Source organism: Gastrolobium bilobum, unplaced genomic scaffold (genome assembly GCF_033153095.1).
Source record: "Gastrolobium bilobum isolate Gb01-03AN ecotype WA unplaced genomic scaffold, APGP_CSIRO_Gbil_v1 utg18308, whole genome shotgun sequence".
Lineage (NCBI taxonomy): Eukaryota > Viridiplantae > Streptophyta > Magnoliopsida > Fabales > Fabaceae > Gastrolobium > Gastrolobium bilobum.
Window position 1 is genome coordinate 261,203 of NW_026897613.1, and position 21,084 is coordinate 282,286.

Sequence of the window (21,084 nt, forward strand, 5' to 3'; positions counted from 1 at the left end):
ATATCATTATATTGGTTTCTTTCATTAAAATCAGGATCAATGCTAGTTCATAATATCATCCATTAATTATCAGAAACAAACATCATTTACAATAAGCAAATAAATGAATAATCAGAAAGAACATCTGATGACAAATGTAAATCGCATTTACTCATAGGAAAAGTCAAATAACAATTGAAGAAGCAAATAATATCATAATAACATGTAACCGAAAAAAATAATATCATCATCATAAGATTAACAAGCAATGAAGTCCAATCTTTCCAACCTTGTTATGACCAAAACAACAAACAAACTGATACTTAAAACTCCAAATCCAAAACACCCTAGTAGGACACTCATCAACCTAAGACTCTGATCACACAAGAATCAAGCATGAAGCAGGCCTAAGAATAACAGAACAAAAAGGGTCGATGTTGTTATACTCATTGGAGTTATTATTTCAGCAACTTCACTTGTAGAATGTGATTTTTTAGCACTCTCATTTGCTAATTGGGGTGGGGTTGCTGGCACTACATCCAAAACCTTAATTATCATCTTCTGTCCTCTGTCACAGTGACCACTAACCCCACTAATGAAGTAGAACAAGCCGGGTCTGTCAAACTTGAAGACAGTGTCACCGTTGTTAGAGAAAAAGACTGGACGAGAGGATCTACATTTTCCATACTCTTCTTCAGTCACCACCATAACCGAGTCTTTGTTGAACATGAAACCTAAATATACAAACAACCCCATAAGTTTTTTAGGAAAAAGATAAAAACTTTCATGTTTTTCTACATATTAGAATGTGAAGAAAAAAAAAATGGCTCTATATATAAGAAGTGCATGGTACTTACGAACAGTATCATTAACTTTGAATCTGTTTTGGGATGCCCACTGATTGTACATTTCATCATTGTCCTTTGACTTGGGGACAACCCAACCATCTAGATCACCAACTTCAAACTCAGTGCAATTTACAAGCAATACATGGGATAAATAGAAAAGAATGAAGCAAAGGAAAAGTGGGTATGATGTTTTGAAGAGAGCAACCATATTTGGATTTCTAGGGAGCTCTAGTGTGTTTTTGAGAGATGGGGTTGTTTACGTTGGACTTAAAAAGAGACTTGAAGTTGAAAATGAAGTTTGTTAACGAGGAATAAGGAGAGGATTTGGGAGCACGTTTTGGAGGTCGTGGGTTTTTGCTGAGGGTAATGGCTAAAGAAAATGGTCTTTGACTTGGTCTAACTGTTTTTGCTGTTGAGAGAAATTAGCTGATAAAGTAGTGAAATTTGAGGTTTTCTATTTTCTCTTAATTAATTCTATAAGTCACTTAAAATTATCCATGTGCTATTAAACAGTTAGTTCATTTGGTTTGATTATACATCTATGAATTGTTCAACTTTGAACAAATAGTTAATAAAAAAAGGGTCAGCAAATAAAAAGCTACTTGGGATTAGAAAAAGTTGAAGAATACATGCTTAATATTAAATAATATACACATAAGAGTTACGACATAGGAGTTATATTAAGCGTATTCCAGTTGATTTAGTACATTTTGTTCTTTGCTTAGCGGTTTGGGACATTAGGAGCCAGATTCCAGAATTGATAATTTGCAATTGCATGAACCGATGTTGCACCACTGGTGAGCATCTTTATGATATGATTTTGTTGACTAAAACATGCCGATTGTGTGCTTCATTATTCAACAAAATCAGAAACAACCTTTTCAGTTACTATCAAATTACAGTATTAGTAATTAAGTTATGGCAGGTTAATCTATTTACAACATACATGTTTGCTTTTCCTTTGATTCTTACAAATGCATCTTCTTAATTTGCAATAATTTTCCAACTGAGAAAAAAATATTGTGTTCATTTAACCCAAAAAAAAGAAGAAGAAATATTGTGTTCAAAGAAAATTCTGTTGCTGATTTTGTGGAGGGGAGGGGGGGCAAATGATCCGGGAAAATTGTATAGCTATGCTGATTAGAGAAAAATGCATATATATATTTTTTGGGCCATCAGAATGCATGTATTTGAAGTAATAAATAGTTTACCAATAGATAGCAATCGAAGCATTAATGTGGCTACTTCTCTAGGGTAGTAATACATGTGGTGGTATCAGACTTTTCAGAGATGAGCTAAAATGACATATTCCATAGGAAAACATTAAGAATACCATTTACAATGAAAACCCACCAAAGCTCATAAAAGACATAGCTTGAACTTCCCAAAGAGGCCACTACAAAGGAATCCTCATAATACCCTTCATTTATCTTAACAGTTGGAACCCCTTCAGATATAGTAATTTCCTGCACACAAGGTTTTACCCCATAAGGCATTTGGGTTGTTGGTTTGGTAACATAGCAGAGATTTGCATTATTCCAAGCAGCAAAACGCCTTCCTATTTTACTGTAAAACCTTTCTGAGAAGTCAAGTATTCCTGTCAAATTATTTCCATTTACGTGAAGAGCTCTAAGACATGGCAGGTTTTCCAAACTTTTAGAGAGACTTCCAGAAATATTATTTTTACTAAGGTCCAGAAATCTAAGCTTTTTCATTTGTGACATGGACTCTGGTACACTCCCTCCCAAACCTATGTTAGAAAGGTCCAAGGTTTCTATGTTTTGGAAATTTTCCCACCTAATTCCCAAGAGATCACCCCCTATTGGGTTGTTGGACAAAACCAAATCCTTTAAGGAAACCAGTTCTTCCAGTGTCCCAGCCAACCCACCTCTAAGTTTGTTATGACTAACATCCAGTAAAGTAAGATTCTTTAGTCTTCCCAGTTTCCTTGGCAACTCTCCCCTTAACATATTGTTACTCAAATCAAGCTTTAAAAGTGAATTCAAAAATTTCATTGTTGATGGCAATGCTCCTGATAGATTATTCCTGCTTGCATCAAATATTAACAGCTCAGAAAACCTTCCATAATTGACTGGAACCTCACCCACCAAATCATTTCCTGCAAGGACTAGTTGCCTCAACTTGACCAAATTACCAATACTTGATGGTAGTTCACCTGTTAGCCCATTTTCTAGCAGTACCAGAGATTGAAGCTTCCTAAGGCAGCCAATTGTGGATGGAATAGTCCCAACAAGACCAGGGTTTGATCTAAGTGTCAAAGATTCCAAACTGTTTGAGAGCTTCTCCCAGTTTGAAATGGGAAGTTTAACAGGATATTTGTTAGGAGAAAGGAAGCAACTAGACAGTGAGAAGACTTTTAGGTGCTTGAGATTGAATAGTTGTTCTGGGAATTGTGCATCATGGTTGCAGATTAGAGAGTTGTCAAAAACTTGTCCAAGGTTTACTGCAGTTACATACCAGAAACCATCATCATATTGCTCACAGGAAACTCCCTGTACTTCATCAAAAAATACAGAAGTTGTTAGAGACTCATTGTGAATAAAAATGATAAGAAATGAAATCATAGCAGTGGAGTGGAATACAATGCTGCTTCTGTTTTAACAGTTTAGAATTAAGACTGTAAGTACTGTTCCATTAAAGTTTGCACTGATTCTGACTGAATGCAAAGCAAACAACAGTATAAACATTATCTGTTTGATCTTTTTGCTTTGAAAGTTCACGATTTCAAACCTGTATTGGAGTCCATCCACAAGGATCTGGATAAAGATATGAACCGTTCCACCACTTTCCAACCAACCCTTCAATAACAGAGTAAATGACTTCCTGCTCCTTCTTCTCCATTGATGACAATGGAGAGTCTTGGCCCTTACAAAGACAAATCAAAATAAGGAACACAAAACAAAGAACATCTTGGTACTTCCTTGATGAAGTCCTTGCAGCCATTCTAACTACTAATAAAACAAGTCAAGCAACTAACTACTAATAACACTTCTCAAGGAAGAAAAGGAAGTAAAAGCAATAATAATAATAATAATAATAATGGACTGAAAATGAGACTATAAAATGAAATAATATGTTGGGTAGGGGATGCAATTAAGAGGTTTATAGCTTACAAGTTGAGGTGTTCAGGCTATTATGCATATGCATGTGATTTTCTGTTATGAAAGACCAACTAGTTGTTTGTTGGCTGTAATAGTTTCTTTCTACTATTTTTCTTTTTTCTTTTTTCTGTGAAACTGTGTTCATAATAGATCAAAGGATAAAACAAAGGAAGGACAAACATTCCAGCACCTCATGCATAGCAAAAGTGATGCAATAAAAGAATTTAATAAAACATCTTTTTTTTCATGTAGGAACATCCAAAATAAAACTTGTTAAATCAATGTGAGAGATGCTATATGGTTAAGTGATTGTATTAGTAGATTCAGGGTTGTATGATTAACTCAAAAAGGAAATCAAATTTAGAGACATATGTACATAAGAAGAAAAATAAAAATGAGATCAATGGCAATTAGCATGGGTCTGTCTGGTTGTGAAATTATTGTATAATGTTTTATGTAAGGTACAATATACAGAATCTGAAACTAGCAGATTTGGGGTGGGGTAAGGTTTCAGCTTGAGGACCATATAAGTTGTCTTCTGGAACACTCACATGCACATATGAAACACATGGAGGACATATGTATTATTTATACCAATTTACTCCAATCTTTTATTATTAGAGTACCAATTGTTATTCAATTAGGTTCATTTATTTAAAATTATTTAGCCTCTAGTTAGACCATATAAAAAGAAGATTAATCTAACCAAGGATAAGCTCAAGCTAATAAAATTCAGTTAGTACCAGTGTTATATTATTTTTAAAAACCTAACCAATGTCAAGGTTATATTATAATTTTTAAAGAAAATATATAGCATTTTTGAAAACCAACCGGTGCCAAGTCACCAGCTAAACATCAAGTGGCTGCGCCACTGAGATTAATAGAAGTCCTATTAAAAACCAAATTAAAGATAGCTTACTAAATTGAAGGTAAAAATAAGTTTAACAGAAACTTAAAAAAAGTATTTGAAAGGACATAAAAATTTAAATGATTTTTTCAAAAACTTGATATTTTTTTTAATGTAATACAACGACATGATTTGATCATGTTGCATATTTGTTAGTTTATTCGATTAGGTTCACTCCATAACCAAATAAAAGATTGCATATTTTTTTATGGAAAATTATTGTGATCTTTTACATGAGATAGCTATCTCATGTTACTTTTACATAAAAAGTTGTATCATTATTTTTTATTTATTTTTTATATTAATGGGTGATGTGCTCTATCACATTATATGTCTATAATAAGAGATACTTATCTCCGATAACATAAGAAAAATAGAACTCATTTTTAATGCTATGACAGTTTTTGTTAGTGTTTAGACCCCGTTTAATCAGAAAAGTGATCATACTACTAGTTTTTCTCATTCCCAAAACTTGAACACTTGATCATACTAGTTTTTAAAAACCAGGTAACAGAGAAAGAGACCACCCAGGCCTGTCAAATTATTGGACTCAAATTTCAATTTATAATGATTATTCCTCATTTATTGACAACCACAAATTACAGTAATCTTATCTTGTATATGGAACATATCATATTTTTAATTTTTAGGTATCAGATGCAGGCAATAGTTTGGTGTATGATTTTTATTTTATTTTATTTTATTTTTTGATTTGGTATCAAAATGAGTTGTAAGACATTTTATATCAGTAGCCACTTATATTTGTTAAAAATTTAAATATTATTACAAAATTATTTACTAATAAATACTTGATAAACATTTTTTATCAGATAATAAAAAAATGACCATAAATAAAGGACGAGGCTTATAAGTTTATTTCAAAAATGAATAAGCAAATATGAGAAGGATTATATTTATATATTTTTTTTATAATTTACATTATATATCAAAGATAATATATTGTGTACTGAAATATATTATTTTAATACATAAAATAATTTATAAAAAAAAAATTACCTCATATATGTACATTTTTTTCCCCACCAAGATATGTACATTTTTAAAAGGGTCACTGGAAGAGTTGACCTTAAGGAGTACGGAGAGCAATAAAATGGCTACTGGAGCGTTATTGTTACAGATTCAAGTTTGGGCCACCCTACCCTACGGTAAGGTACTAGGGTCTAGGACAAAGCTAAAACACCAGTGAGTGAGTAATAAAACTGCTACTGCATACAGCTGCGTGCCAGCTCACTGTCACAGGGTCACCGTCTAAGACTAAGGCCCTCCCGCCATCAATTTTCTTATCAAAGCGTAGTTGTAAAATGTACATTTTAAAGATCCTACTTGACCCGATTTGTGTTTTTTCAACCAATAAACATCACTTTAGTTCCATCAGAAATATAATTGAATTTGTAGGTTGTCATGTGATGTAATTCTGTCCACCAAATTTTTTAAGGGCTTTGTTATTCTTAGATTATATGAGAGAAAAAAGTCTTTTGTTATTCTCACATATATTATACGATTGAATATTTTTCTCATTTTTTTAATTCACATTTCATTATCAAATAATAGTAACTCATTCGATACTCACATTTCATTATTTAGAAGATGTTTAAATATCTTTATTTTTTACTCATCCTGTACTTCAGATTAATCATGTAGCCAAGTTAAAGAATTAAAGCTTGTGAAAATACCAAGAGGAGCTAAATTGCCTCAAAAAAATAACTAAGGTTGGGTTAACACTAAAAAAAAATTCTCACTTCACTTTTAAATTTTTACTTTTTCAGTTCAATTTATCTCTTTCTCATTCCAACTCCGATTTTCAGTCCAAATTCTTTATAATTCTTTCTATTCAAAATTAGAATTCTATTTTTTTCAATTATTTTAATTAAGAATATAGTAATTAGAAATTAGTGATCAAGAAGTTATTAATTATTAGGGATCATAATGATTTTAAATTTAATTATATAAAATGTAGGTTAGTATTATAAAATAAAATTTAATTTTTAAATTAACATTAATTTCTTTGTTATTGTTCAAACAATTTTTTATAGTTATGGTATCAAATATTTCCCTGAAAAAGCATCTTCATTCGATGGTGGATAATATATTGATCATAAATTCAAGGGGTATGTTTTTCTCATGTTACATGAGATAACATACCCCTCCTACTCATACATCAAAAGTCGTGCTAGCTTTTATTTATTTTTTTACTTTTTTTAAAAAAAGTAAGTCCCACATATTTTGAGTCTATGGCATGAGATATCAAGTCTCATGCAACATGAGACTTGTATTTCCCTAAATTCAAATTCCCTTCGAAGGTTGTTTAAACAGCCAAGAAGGAGCTTCATTCATTCCAAACAACCTCTGGATCAGTATACTAATTTCTAGTGATTAATTTAATCATTAATCCCTAATGAATAATTTAATCCCTAATATGTTTTCACCAATCATTCATTATTCATTAATTTTTACTAATTACTGAAAATTAACTAATAATTAACATTTATTTAATAATTAAAATTCATTTTATAACTTATAAATTACTAAGAAACAATTGCAAAATAATAATAGAATATTAATTCATCTCTAATTACTCATCACTAATAACTAGGGGTGTCAACGGGTTGAGCCGGGCTTAGCTTTGATCTTGAAAAGCTAAATCTGTGTTTAAATATATCAGACTGGTCTTGTCTATAGCCTGTTATGAATATAATTATCGACTTGTGACCTGACTTATTTACAAAAAAATAAAAGTCTGACTTGCCTGTTAAAAGAAAATAAGACAACAAAATTTATCCAAACAGAATATACAATCAACAACACTAATAATTGCATAAAAATTCATAAATTCAATATATATCTCAACAACATAATATAGAATAAAATCATTAAGAATTAGGTTAAAATGACGGAGATGATGGAAGATAAAATTTGGTTAGTATAATTTACCAAAAAAGAAAAAAAAAATTGGTTAGTATAAAAAAAAAAAAATTGGTGAGCCAACTTGTCGGGCTTTAAGGCCGGGCTATAAAATTGGAGACTAATGACTTTTTATTAAATAAAATTTTATATAAATTTAAGTCTGGATCCAACAATCAAAACATATAGAGCAAATTAAACCTATACTAGTCGGGCCAGAGGCCCGGGCTCTTTTAACACTTCTACTAATAACTAATCCCTAATCTCCAATCCTTAATTACTGATCAAAATAATTAAGAAAAAAAGATATAATACTAACCTCGAACATGAAAATTGCTAAAGAATTTGCGCTAGAGTAAAAGTTGAAGTGAGAATGTTTAAAATTTGAGAGTGTAATAAAAATGGGAAAATTGGATGGACGAGATTGCACTCTCAGTGCAAGGATCTCATAATTAATATTGTTAAAATCGAGTTTTTATGTAGTAACAGAATGTGAAGGTAGAAATGTAAATCATGGAAACGACACAAAACATAAAAATTTTATTACTTAAGATCAAGATATAAAATAATAATAATAATAATAATAATAATAATAATAATATCACATAAATCACTACTCAAAATTCAATAAACAATTTCATATTTAAAAGATAAAATAACATAATTATAATTTCATATTTAAAAGATAAAATCACATAATTATATAAGACATAAGTCTAAAAATACAAAAAGAGTTTAACAACTCCTTCAACCAAGTTCAAAAACATCAAAAGAATAAAGTTTAGCAATACTTAAATTTTATCAATTAATTCAAATCAAAAACATCATTTTGCATCAGTTGCATGTCCTCTGTCTTTTTTTCTTGTTGCTATAACAAGTTCATTTGTAATAAAATGTAATATATTAATTCAAAATTCTTCTCAGCTTGATACTCAAATTTTTCACTAGTGGCTTCACCTTATTTTTTCTCTGCAAGAATGACTTCGTGCGAGGGTTTTTTTTTTCGTATAGCTAGAAGAAGATATTGTACATTTTAATTAGGGGGAAATGAAAATAGGTTTCTTTTTTTAAAAAAAAAATGGGTTATGGGTTAAAAATTGACCCAGCTTATTTAAAAAAAAAATTATATAAGATCCAATTAATTTTTTTTGTTTAAGTAAAAATGTAGAAACTTGCGTTATTACTAATTTTTATTGAAAAAAATTTTTACTTAAATTTTAACATATATCACTTCGATAAAAATGTAAGTTACTAGTTTTTTACAACATTGCCTACGACACTCTTAAAAAAAAAAAAACATCGAACACCCAAATGCATTAATATCTCCTGTCAACCCAAAAACACTAATCGGTCAAAGAGCTTGTAAAAGGGAGTTATAAAAAGTATAATATTGCTGTTCTCTCATCATATCTCAAAGTTAACATGCTCCACTTCCATTACTTATTGTCTTATTCAATGGTTTCTTTCTTATAAATAAAAAAGTTTCTTTTATTTTTATTTATTTTATTTTATTTTTTCCGTCTTCAGTCTCTTCTTTTTTTCTATTTTGGAGAGGGACTACCAAAATTCAAGCCCAAAAAAAACTTCTCCAAAGTTACGGTTATTATTCTGTCACAAGACAAAATTTAATTGATATTTTATAATAGATTATATACAATATTATTTCATACATTTACGTTGATTAAGAATTTAAGATACGATCCAACCCCGCCAATACTTGTAATCGCAAAAAATACAATATCATTTCATACATTACTTTTTTTCTAAATATAAAAACTAATCTTATGTATTTATTATTGTTCTTCTAAATACAAATATAACTAAAAGAGAAACTATATTACTCTAGACAATTTAAGGGGATTCTTAGAATTTGTTTGACATTTTTTTAAGTTAAAAGTTACTTTTAAACTAAAGTTAAAAAAAATCTCAAAAAATAAAATTAAAAGCTATTTGATAATTTTATTAAATGTCTGTTTGATATTTATTTTTATTTTCTCTTCTCCTTAAAAACATAAGCTTAGCCAATTACATTTTTGTAAAAGCTCTTATTATAAAAAAAATTATAATGAAGAAAAAAGATAAAAGCTTTCAAGAGGAGCTTTTTTTAAGATGTATGTCAATTTTTTTGACTCCTCATTTATTTTACAGTCTTATCCTTATTCTAAATTTGTATTTATAAATTTTATCTTTTACCCTAATAATTCATTTTAATAATAAATTATTTTATTTTTACTTCTTTAAAACCATAAAAAATAATTTTATATAATCACCAAAGACCTTAAAAAAAAAATTAGCTTAAAAAAAAGATGTGTCAAATTGGCTCTAAGTTGTTCTTAAGGTTTTAAAAGAAGGAAGATGAAATGATTTGTTAATAAGGTGAATGATAAAATTTAGAATAAAGGTATAATTGAAAAAATATATATATAATTCCAAAAAATTAACATACATCTTAAAAAATCTGTCAGACAGCTTTTCTCTTTTAATTTTTTTTTTCATTATAAAAAAAAGCTCTTTTTATTATAAAAGTTTTTGTAAAATTATATTTGACTACACTTCAGCAAAGAGAAACTATTATAATGAATAGGACACCAGCCAATTATGTCAGAGTAAAACCATAAGCATATTATGTCCATACAAATTTAGAATAAGGATAAGATTATTATAAATATTTCCTTATACCAAATTTAGAATAAGGATAAGAGTATTATGTCCAATTATGTCAAAGTACCAGGGACGAAGAAGAGGACACCAGCCAATTATATCAGAGTAAACCATAAGCATGCACTAGTATAAGGGAAACACTTGAAAAGTTTTACCACCATCAAAATTGCCAAAATACTGGGTTCAGATGTTTAGGAAAAAAGAAAGTTATGCTGGCATGGCATCTAAAGAATATTTTAAAGAGAATTATAAATGTTATGTTACTGAAAAAATTAAAACCATTCCTGCACTAATAAAAATTTGTGGGTCCCATTAGTAAAAAAAAATGAAAAAACAAAGGATTTTATAAGAGTTATGTTGTAGGAAAAGTGATTGTGTAATGTTATAGAGATTCGTTTTGCGTGCCTGAATTTTTTATTTATTTTTTTGTTTTAAAAAGTGTGGGCCCCATAAAATGTTGTGAAGGTAGGAAAGTTTGTTATGTTATGTTAAAACCCAAAAACAAAATAAAACAATCACCACAATCGATGTATCACCACGAAAGATGTTGTTTTTTGCCGCAACAGGATGAAAACAATTTTAAACTAGAGTCCCGTTTCATCATGCCATCTAACGAATAACTAGGCAAGGACAAAATCAGCAATTGAAAATGAAGTTGATCGTATTCCAAAAAAATAAAAATAAAATTAAGTTGATCTCAATTTGGACAATAAATAAACAGACAGGCAGGTGTGGAATTGAGAAGACAATCCCATTATGCCCGACACAATAACGAATAACGAAACAGAGCACCCATTTTCTCTTCCAATTTGGAGAAGAGAAAAGTGTGTATCAATCTAAAAAATGTAAAATTGTCTTATTTTAAGTAAGAGAAAAAGATAGATAAAAGAAAAGAGAGGACCAAGGTAGTCAAAATTGAGATTTTACCTAAAATCGAAAAGAGAATAAAAAATCGTAAATTGTAAAATTGTAATACAAATCGTAGATTTTACCTGCACTCTAAAATTAAATTTTTATATACATATGCTTATGTATAAAAAAAATTAAGAAAAATAGACTACCTGCCACCATCCTTATAAATTTGCATACAATTGTCACACTCTAAGGCTCTAAGCTAATAAATCATTCAAGTTATTATCATCGAAGACATTCTGTTCCACGAGATCTTCAACTACATCATTCAAAATTGTCTTCATCTAAACTTTCATCACGAGATAAAGTTCCTTCATTTTCCACAATCCATTTATCTTCGGATGAAACATCAGCAATGTTATATTCAACAATTTTTCTAACTTGCTTAACATCATTTCAATAGTTAAAATCGGGATTTAAATATTTAAATCGGGACTTAATAAATGTTTAAATCGGGATTTTATATTGGAAAGAATTTTTAGTGAAATCTAAATCGTTTTAGCAAAAATAAATCGTTAAAATCAAGATTTTAAAATTTAAATCCAGATTTTAACTACCATGAAGAAGACAAAAAAATATAAAAGTATTTGTCCCACCTTTTTGTGACCGTGAACATTTAAAAGGATAAAAGCGAGGTTCACGCCACCGAGGAAAGTGTACAAAACCATTAAAGGTCCTTCTTAAAAAAAGGCCAACCAAGCCACAGATAGTGTGGAATAGTTCTGAAAATCTTCTTTTTCCCGAACTTTGACAGATATGACAGTGTAGATTTTGCATGCCGAACTTTAACCACACAATTCCAATTCCCTTGCTAGTTGTTTCATTTAAAAGCTATGGAAAATATCATTTTGTATTTTAAATTACATAATTTTCATGTTGAAAGGGGAATGATGGGAAAAAAAATCGCTGGGATTTTGTTCATTTTCCTCTATCAAATATGGTAAAGAAAATTTTTTCATCCCACTTTTCCTTCATTCCAATTAAAATACCCATACCAAACACTCTCTTAATGATGTTTCGCAGGTGTATTTTTTATATATACCTAGAAAAGTGAGGGTGTATTTTCAAGAATATTATGTTTGGTACCACATTTAAAAAATTTATCTCAAAAAGTAATTCATAAGGAAATTTATTTTGTGTGTAAATTATGAATGAAATTTTCAAATAGTAAAAAAAAAGGCTGAAAAAGAGAAAACTTATTTAATATTCCCGTTATTATTTTTAACCAATCAAATAATTTTTTTATAATATTTTTGGAAAATTTATTTTCCCAAGAATTACGATTCTTGATTAATTTTTTTTTCCTCTACTAAATGTCATTTAAAAAATTACGGTTTCCGCAATTACATATGAGTTGGGTTGGGTCGGACGACGTTTAGAAGAAAAAAAATTATCCGATCCGAATTCAATAAAATCGGTCAAATTTAGATAAGTTCGGTTCTGCTTATTGTTGTCAAAAATTAGCTTAAGTTCTTACTAAAGTGGAAGTGGTGCCTGTTAAGTTTTTTAATAGATATGGTTTTCACATAAAATATATTTATAGTATGACAAAATTTTATTCTATTACATGAGAAAATTAAAACCTTATTTTTTTAATGCCATAATCAGAATTTTGATGATATTATTTTTTTAAAAAAATATTTCAATTGATTTATTACTTTATAACTAGTCTAATTCAAAATGAATCGCGAGATTAAGGGTGTGCATGACAACCATTCTATTTTCTAACACTGTTTCTGAAAAGAAACAATTCTTTTCTATTTCTATGCCTAGGAACAGTTTCTGGAAAAAAAAATGTGTTTGATAACATGTTCTATTTTTATTCCGAGAATGATAATTGTGTTTGATAACACAACAAATAATATAATAAAAAATAATTCTTATTAAATACAAAAAAAAATTCAGATCATCACTTTCCTTTCCATATGGTGTGGTTGTGGTGGTGGTGGTGGCAGTGACGTGGTGAAGATAGTGGTGGTGCTGGTGGTGACGACAGTAGCTGCAATGACGGCGGTGGTAATGGCGGCGACGGTGGTGGGAGTGGTGGGGATGGTGGTGGTGGAGGTGACAGCAGTGACTGCGACAATGGTGGTGGGTATGGTGGTTGATGACAGCAACAATGGTAGCAGTGGCATAGTGGTGGTGGTTGTGAAGGCATCATGGTGGTGGTGGTGGCAGTGGCTGGGCGGTAACGGTGGTGGTAGGTGACAGTAGTGGTGGTGATGGTGGCGGTGGTAGTAGTGGTGGCGATGGCATGGTGATGGTAGTGGCGGGGGTGGCGTAATGGTGGCAATGGTGGTGGTGGTGACGGTAATAGCTGTGACAATAGTGGTGGTGGTTGGTGGCGGCAACGACTGTGGTGGTGACGGTAGTGACTGCAGCAATGGTAGTGGTGATTGGTAAAAATGGTGGTGATGGTAGTGGTGGCGATGGGGTGGTGGCAGTGGCGTGTGATGGCGATAGTGACGGTGACGGCAGTGGTTGCGATGATGGTGGTAGTGGTTGATGGCGGTAGTGGTGATGGCAGCGGTGGTGGTTATGGTGGTGGTGACGGTGGCATGTTGGTAGTGATGGTGGAGGTGGCATCGTGGTGGTGATGACGGCACTAGTGGTACGATGACGGCGGCGACAATGGTGGCGGCAGTTGTGTCGGGATGATGGTGGTGGTGGTGGTGATGATGATGGTAGAGGTGAAGAGTGATTGAGAGATATAAGTGTTTCTCATTTTGTGCCCGGGAACAAAAAAACAGAAATTTTCTGATTCTTTTTCTGTTCCCCGGCACAAAAATTAAACCGGTTCATCCCGGGAACAAAAAAATAAACCAGTTTTACCAAACGAGTTTCCTATCCATTTCTGTTCCCGGGAACATAAATTAAAAAAGATTTGATTCCGGAAAGGTTGTCATGCACACCCTAAGACTTTAGGGGGCATTTTGTATGCGGTATTCTCCAGGATTCCTCAGAAACATAATTTTTCTAAATTTTTAATTTTCGGATATTATCGTAAACTGAATGTAAAAATCATATTTTTAAAAATCGAGATTCCTGAATAAAAAAAAAATTCTCCTATACCAAATATCCCCCTAAATAATATTGAAAATAATTCAACGCAATCAACACATACTCTCACCCAATCCTTTGAAATTATTAGGCTCAACTTCAATTTATAATGATTATCCCTCTTTTATTAACAACCACCAATTAGGTGGTGTTTGGTTCAGGGTATCTAAAATGTTGGCTATGCAAATGAAAGTGGCAAAGTTAAACACTTATGTTTGGTAGATGGTTTCTTTCAATTTTCCCATCTATTAGATTTGCATAACTTTCAGCATTTTGTAATAGAAAGCAAACAATTTTCACTATTACAAAAGACAAATTTCCTGTGATATTTCATACTTAGCCATATAAATGAAGCTCAGGGCAAATGGCATCAGACCATAATACCATGTGGTGTTTTATACTTGTATTAATAATAGTAACTTATTGTGGGATTATATTTGTAATTATACCCCTTTTATCCATTAATATTTTTTTCTCAACCAAACAAAGCTTTCAAAAACTTTAATCAATATATGGCCCAACCAAATAATTTGTTTTTAACTTTCCTCACTAATTCACTTTTTTTTATATCCTTAATAATTACATTTTTCCGATGAACATAAATTTTAACTTGAACCAAACACCACGTTATAGTAATCTTAACTTGCTTATGGAACATATCATATTTTTAATTTTTAGGTATCAGAGAAAGGCATTAGTTTGATGTATGGTTTTTATTTTAATTTGGTATCAAAATGAGAGTTGTAAGACATTTTGTATCAGTAGCCACTTATATTTATTACAAAATTACATATTAATAAATACTTGATAACTACATAAATTTATAAAAATATCATTACGTTTCTTATCAAATAAAACGAATAACCATAATAAAAAAATGACTAGGCTTATGAATTTATTTTTAAAATGAATAAGCAAAGATATGTACATTTTAATAGATTTAAGTTTGGCTAGGCTTATTAAATATTTAGGAGTACGGAGAGCAATAAAATGGCTACGGGAGCATTATTGTTATAGATTTAAGTTTGGACCACCCTACGCTAGGGTAGGGTAGTAGTGTGTAGGACAAATAAAACAGGGTACACTCCACTGAGTGATAAAACTGTTACTGCAGTCTGCAACTCTGCATGCAACTTTAGTGCAGGCTAGCTGACTGTCACCGTCTAAAGACTAAAGCCCTCCCGCCATCAATTTTCTTATCAAAAGCGTAGGTGTAAAATGTGTGAAATTCCTATTTCTATTATTTTTCTTCTTCAACAATTTGTCTTGGATTTGATTAATTTTGTTTCATTGTTATTTGAACATTTATGCATATTTCATAAATGGTTTAAGAAAGATAATTTTGATAGTAGCCTCAGGATGTCTAAGTAAAGAGAACGAACTCATTATCTACCGTCATGCAGTCTAATTTATAAAAATCGCATATTATGATGCCTATAATCAATATATCATTATTGTCAACATTGGTCACAACATTGAGTTTGACGATATAAAATATATAAAAAATTATTCTCATTAAATAATTTTTTTTTTCTACACACTTAATTGTGTCGCGAGATAATTTATCTCCTTTATAAAAACAATAAAATATTCACTTAATTTTTAATTTCAGATAGTCACTTCGCGATCAAGTTTATTCAGATATTCACTACCCGATGAAGTTTATTCAGATTCTATTTGGATATCATTGAAATTGGGGACATACTTCTCCCAAAAAATAATACCTTTCAATATAGGGAAAAGCAAGCAACATAGCATAGAATGTACCAGGGACGAAGAAGAGGACACCAGCCAATTATGGCAGAGTAAAACATAAGCAAGCACTAGAATAAGGGAAAATCTTGAAAAGCTTTACCACCATCAAAGTTGAATATTAGAAAAAAGAAATTTAAGCTAGCATCTAAAGATTATTTTAAACTACAGTCCCGTTTCATCATGCCATCTAATCACTATTACAAAAAATAAAATAATAATTAGGAAAGGACAAAATCAGCAATTGAAAATTAAGTTGATCTCAAATTGGAAAATAAACAGACGGTCAGGCTTTATTTTCCATCGTTAACAGTACAACAATATCAAACAAGACAATCCATTATGCACCACAGAATAAAAATAACCAAACAAAGCACCCATTTTCTCTTCCAATCTGGAGAAATAACAAATTGAGAAGCCTGGTAAAAGCGAGGTTCAAGCCACCGAGAAATAACATATCGTGTAGAAAATAAACATTAATAGGAACCTCCACCGTCTGTTACATCAAAAATAAGAATCCAACCAATAAACTACAGAAACATAAATGGAAAGTAACAGCCACTAGACCAGCTCTTTCTTCTCCCTGTCTAACTCCCCTCTGTTTATGCCTACAGAAACATACATGTGTGAGTGAGAGTGTAACATCTTAAAAACATCGAACCAGAACTTGAATAACGCAGGTGGTCTTTATTCAGATATAAACCACACAAAAATAAGTGAGATTGACAAACAAAACGTACCTGTATTGATTAAATGTAGGTTATTTTAAATGAAATCGAGAGTAGATGTTAGACAAAAAAAAAAGGGTTCAGCGAACTTCAATCATGATCCAGTACATTTCTTTAATCAATGAAACACAGTAGAGGAAGACGAATCAACGACTGAGATATCAAGTCTCTCAACTGTGATTTCATTGATTAAAAAGATGCAATGCATCAAACCCCACCACCAACTCGTGCTGGCTCATCCAAACTCAGGTTACGATTATACAGTGACGTATGAAGGTGTATTTTTTTTTTTTTTTTGATAACATAAGTGGCAAAGCCCCAGGAACAAGAAGAAAAATTAAGAAAACTGAGACAAGAGGAAAATGACACAGAAAAAAACCCTGAGCAGCACAGGGGAGCTGAAGAAACAAAGACTTCAGTTGGTGGCAGCAGACTCCAAGCCTGGATCTTGGAGGTCAGCAGCGAGCATGTTGATAAGCTCCCTTTGAGGAGAAGAAATTATACTACGGCCAGGAGAATCATTCAGAGCATTGTTTTGTTGCAGATCCTTGGAATGTGTTTCGACAAAGATGAAGGTGTATTTATAGAATAACAATTAGGGATTAGGGTTTCCGCGGCTGCACATGAGTTGGGTTGGACGAGGTTTAGAAAAAAAATAAAAAATAAAAAATAAAATAAAAAAAATATGGTCCTTATCAAATTTATTTTTTTTATTTTATTTTTATTTTTATTTTTTTTTAAATTATCAAATTTAATTTTAGGATACCCGCTTTAGTCCCCAGCAAATAAAAAGGCTATCCGTGGTACTTAAAAAATTCAAAATAGACCTATTTTAGTCTTTTTGAGGGATTAATGTGAGTCTTTTTTAAATTTGTGAGGGACCACAATTTCAATTAAATAGGTTCATTTAAAAATTTTTAAGGACCACAAATAGTCTTTTCATATGCTAGGGACTAAAGCGGGTATCGTAAAATTTGACCAAAAAAAATATTTACTCAAAAATAAATTATCCCACCCGTGTTCAATAAAATCGGTCAAATTTAGGGAAATTTTTTTGGTGCGCCATATGTGATCCTTTTCCATTTAAAAGATGACACTTGACAAAAAATTATTTTTTATTTGTTTTCTCTTCTCTCTCGTTATTCTTATTAGTTGTATGATTTTGATTGATTTAAGTCACTAAGTAAATGATGGTCCGGCCCACTGAAATTCTTCTCCAAATTTAGATAAGCTCAGTTCTGCTTATTTTTTTGAGTAACATTATTTTTTTTTCTTCCACCATCTATGAGAAATAAAAAATAAATATTTAAAAATGCATTCTTAGCAAAATGAAATTAAAATTTCTACATATGCATAAAGTTAAGGTTCAATATTTCAAAGGAAGTTAGTTAACGTTAACTTTTTATTGTTACGGTGATATTAAATATTTATTTATTATGGTTATGGTATCATCCCCTCAAATTCTACTCCATCTCTTATAATTATTCGAAGGTTTGTGTAAACGAAAGTGGTGATTGAATGAGATTTCAAAATTACGAAAAACCTTGTATTAAATGCTTGGTTTCGAACAAATATGCACTGATACTAGTTGTATTGAGAATGCAAAATTTATTTATAAGGAGATATTTTCAACATACTTTTCAGACGTGAATTCCAACAATTTATTTAACACAATGTTTATTTTTAGGTTACGTGTGATCCTTATTTTAATAACTTAAAAAAGAAAAAGAAAATCTTATTACATATTTGATTTAATTTTTGAAATTTCCAAATCATTATTTGGACAAAAAAATTAAGTAACATAATTTTTTTATAACATAAAATAAAATGTGAGCCACAAATGATAATGAAATCAGCTTGTAATTAAATTATTCTTGACGTAACATTAACCAATGCCTTGATGGTAGTGTTCCCATTATCTTAGTAATAAATACATTTCTTCTTTAGCTAGCAAATTGCCTTTGTCTATTTTGCATTCTCGATATTGCATATTTCCGAAGCCAAGCATTTAACATAAGGCTCATCGTAATCTTGATAAACCCCATGAAACATCAAATGGGCAAACAACAATACGAAGACGAAAGGCACTAAAAGAAGCATAGTTATTAAAAAATAAAAATGGACCGACGCAACCGTTCGACCCGGAAATCGATAAATCGATCATATAACCGATTCGGTTGAAGCAACGAACCAGCCATGCATCAGAACCGGTGCGACCTGGTCTGACCCGTCAGTTTTCATGAAAACTGGTTAACCGACCGACACCCAGCTCGATCTTAAAAAAAAAAAATTCCATTTTTTTTTTCAAAAAAAAAAACATAATGGACATATTTGAATATTTTTTTGTTTATTGACTTACATAAGTTATGTACCTACAATACTAATATTATCTCAATTGTGCATTATGCAGACAATTTTTATTTAATTTATAGTTAGAGATGTCATTTTCTGAATTTAAAGCCCTGTATCACTATCATTTTCTGAAATTATACTAAATTAATAATACCCATCAACACGTTATAAAAGTGGGAGCTTTAATAAAAAAAAAGACAGGAACTGGGATGAGAGAGAGATAATATCAGATAGAGAGATCAAATCAGATTAGAGAGATATTAGAGAGAAGGAGATACAACAAGAGCCTAATAGGAATTAACAACAATGATGCTAATATGATCTCTTATCTACTTAAGGAGAAAAAAGGCAAAAAAAAAAAAAAATTGATATGATCAGGTGGAAGCTTTATTAATATATTTTAATTTTAAAAAATAATTTTTTTAATAAATAATTTTTTTACGAAAATGTCATTTGACCGTGTCGGAACATGTCGGACACAGTCAAATTCGCGTGTCGAAATGGTCAACGTGTCGGGAATGTTGACCGCATGTCGGACACCGTGTCGGAGCGTGTCGGACACGACACTCCCTGTTTTTTGGAGTGTCCGTGCTTTCTTGGTTACTACTACGAGTACTATGTCGTTGTCAGTTGTCACATGGTCACTTAACATGCTAACCCACACAATTCATATGTTTACTTTTTTTTTAATTTAGGGTCCGTTTGATGCACCAGAAGAATAAAATAGGATAATTTATCCTATCCTACTCTTATCTGGTACCAACTGATAGAGGAAAAACTTATCGGTTACTTTCTCCTATCATACCGAGAGTCAGAAAATTTATCCTAAGGGGACCCTAGATTACCTTTGCATCATATACAATGGGCAAAAGTAAATTATTTTGTTCCAACGCCACCCTCGCACTCCTCTTTATTAAGTAACTAAGGTTACAGTTTACTCAATTACGATTATAGAGCAAGGTGGGTCTCGAAATTCATCGTGGGCCCCGTAGCTGCTATGTTAGAGACCTAGGATACATGGACACGTGATTTTTTTAGAAAAGTTCGACATGCTCCGGCACATTCCAACACGCGTTCGACACACGGTCAATATTGTGGGATACATTGACTATCTCGACACGCGATTTTGACCATATCCGACACGATCAAAGGGTAAAAATGTAAGACTTTTTGAAAATTTTATAACATTAATATAATTCTAAAATAAACATAAAAGTACAAAAAAAAATAGAGCACGCTTTTTCCACTATAGATGGCTTGGACATGCAGTGAAGTCAAAAAGACATATAGAAAATGTCGAGACTTGCAGCAGTTGGAGGCGGGGTGGGATGGAGACTGTGGTGGTTGTTTCCGCTGAAAAGAATGGTTATCTGGTTTCTTCCTAGAGTCTCCTCCCTTTTCCTCTGCTTCTAATATTTTCTATCTATTCTCCTTATAAAACTTCCAATGGAAGCATCCCCAACCATGTATTCGTCAATGGCAGACAATAAAAATGCTCTTTTCATAAAATTCGGTTCATTACTCCACCTTTTTTTTTAACCATCGTTCCCATTTTTTTTTTCACCATCTTTCCTCACCTTTGTGATAAAGCCTTTTCTGTGAAACCTGTCCTTTCTATTCATTTTTTTAAACGTGACAGTTTGGTGTATTTTTTCAAACGTGTGATATCTTGGTATATTATATATATTTTTGTGGTAGTACGATTAGTGTCCCGATCAACAAGTCATTGAAATTTAAACGATTAAACAAATTTGTAATCAATTGTTATATTAATTCGACATTAGATGGATTAAGTGAATATTGTAATCGATTATTTGTTGGATTAAGAAATATTATATATA

General features: G+C 31.2%; 2 protein-coding genes across 2 annotated transcripts; both read right to left on the reverse strand.

The window, feature by feature from the left end:
- Window positions 1–369: 369 nt before the first annotated feature.
- On the reverse strand, window positions 370–1,035 carry LOC133308595 (early nodulin-like protein 6). Its single transcript, XM_061509234.1, has 2 exons — window positions 837–1,035; window positions 370–713 (listed from the first exon to the last, which is right to left on the reverse strand). The coding sequence occupies exons 1-2, from the start codon at window positions 1,033–1,035 to the stop codon at window positions 370–372; spliced, it is 543 nt and encodes a 180-aa protein (XP_061365218.1).
- Window positions 1,036–2,122: 1,087 nt separating this feature from the next.
- On the reverse strand, window positions 2,123–3,791 carry LOC133308591 (piriformospora indica-insensitive protein 2-like). Its single transcript, XM_061509230.1, has 2 exons — window positions 3,579–3,791; window positions 2,123–3,340 (listed from the first exon to the last, which is right to left on the reverse strand). The coding sequence occupies exons 1-2, from the start codon at window positions 3,789–3,791 to the stop codon at window positions 2,123–2,125; spliced, it is 1,431 nt and encodes a 476-aa protein (XP_061365214.1).
- Window positions 3,792–21,084: the final 17,293 nt, after the last annotated feature.

Bases quoted from the DNA above. Each gene is read 5' to 3' on its own strand.
- LOC133308591 (XM_061509230.1), bottom strand. From the start codon at position 3,791: ATGGCTGCAAGGACTTCATCAAGGAAGTACCAAGATGTTCTTTGTTTT. The intron at 3,341-3,578 runs GTTTGAAATCGT...GATGAAGTACAG, and splicing joins GTGGATGGACTCCAATACAG to GGAGTTTCCTGTGAGCAATA.
- LOC133308595 (XM_061509234.1), bottom strand. From the start codon at position 1,035: ATGGTTGCTCTCTTCAAAACATCATACCCACTTTTCCTTTGCTTCATT. The intron at 714-836 runs GTAAGTACCATG...TTGTATATTTAG, and splicing joins CAAAGTTAATGATACTGTTC to GTTTCATGTTCAACAAAGAC.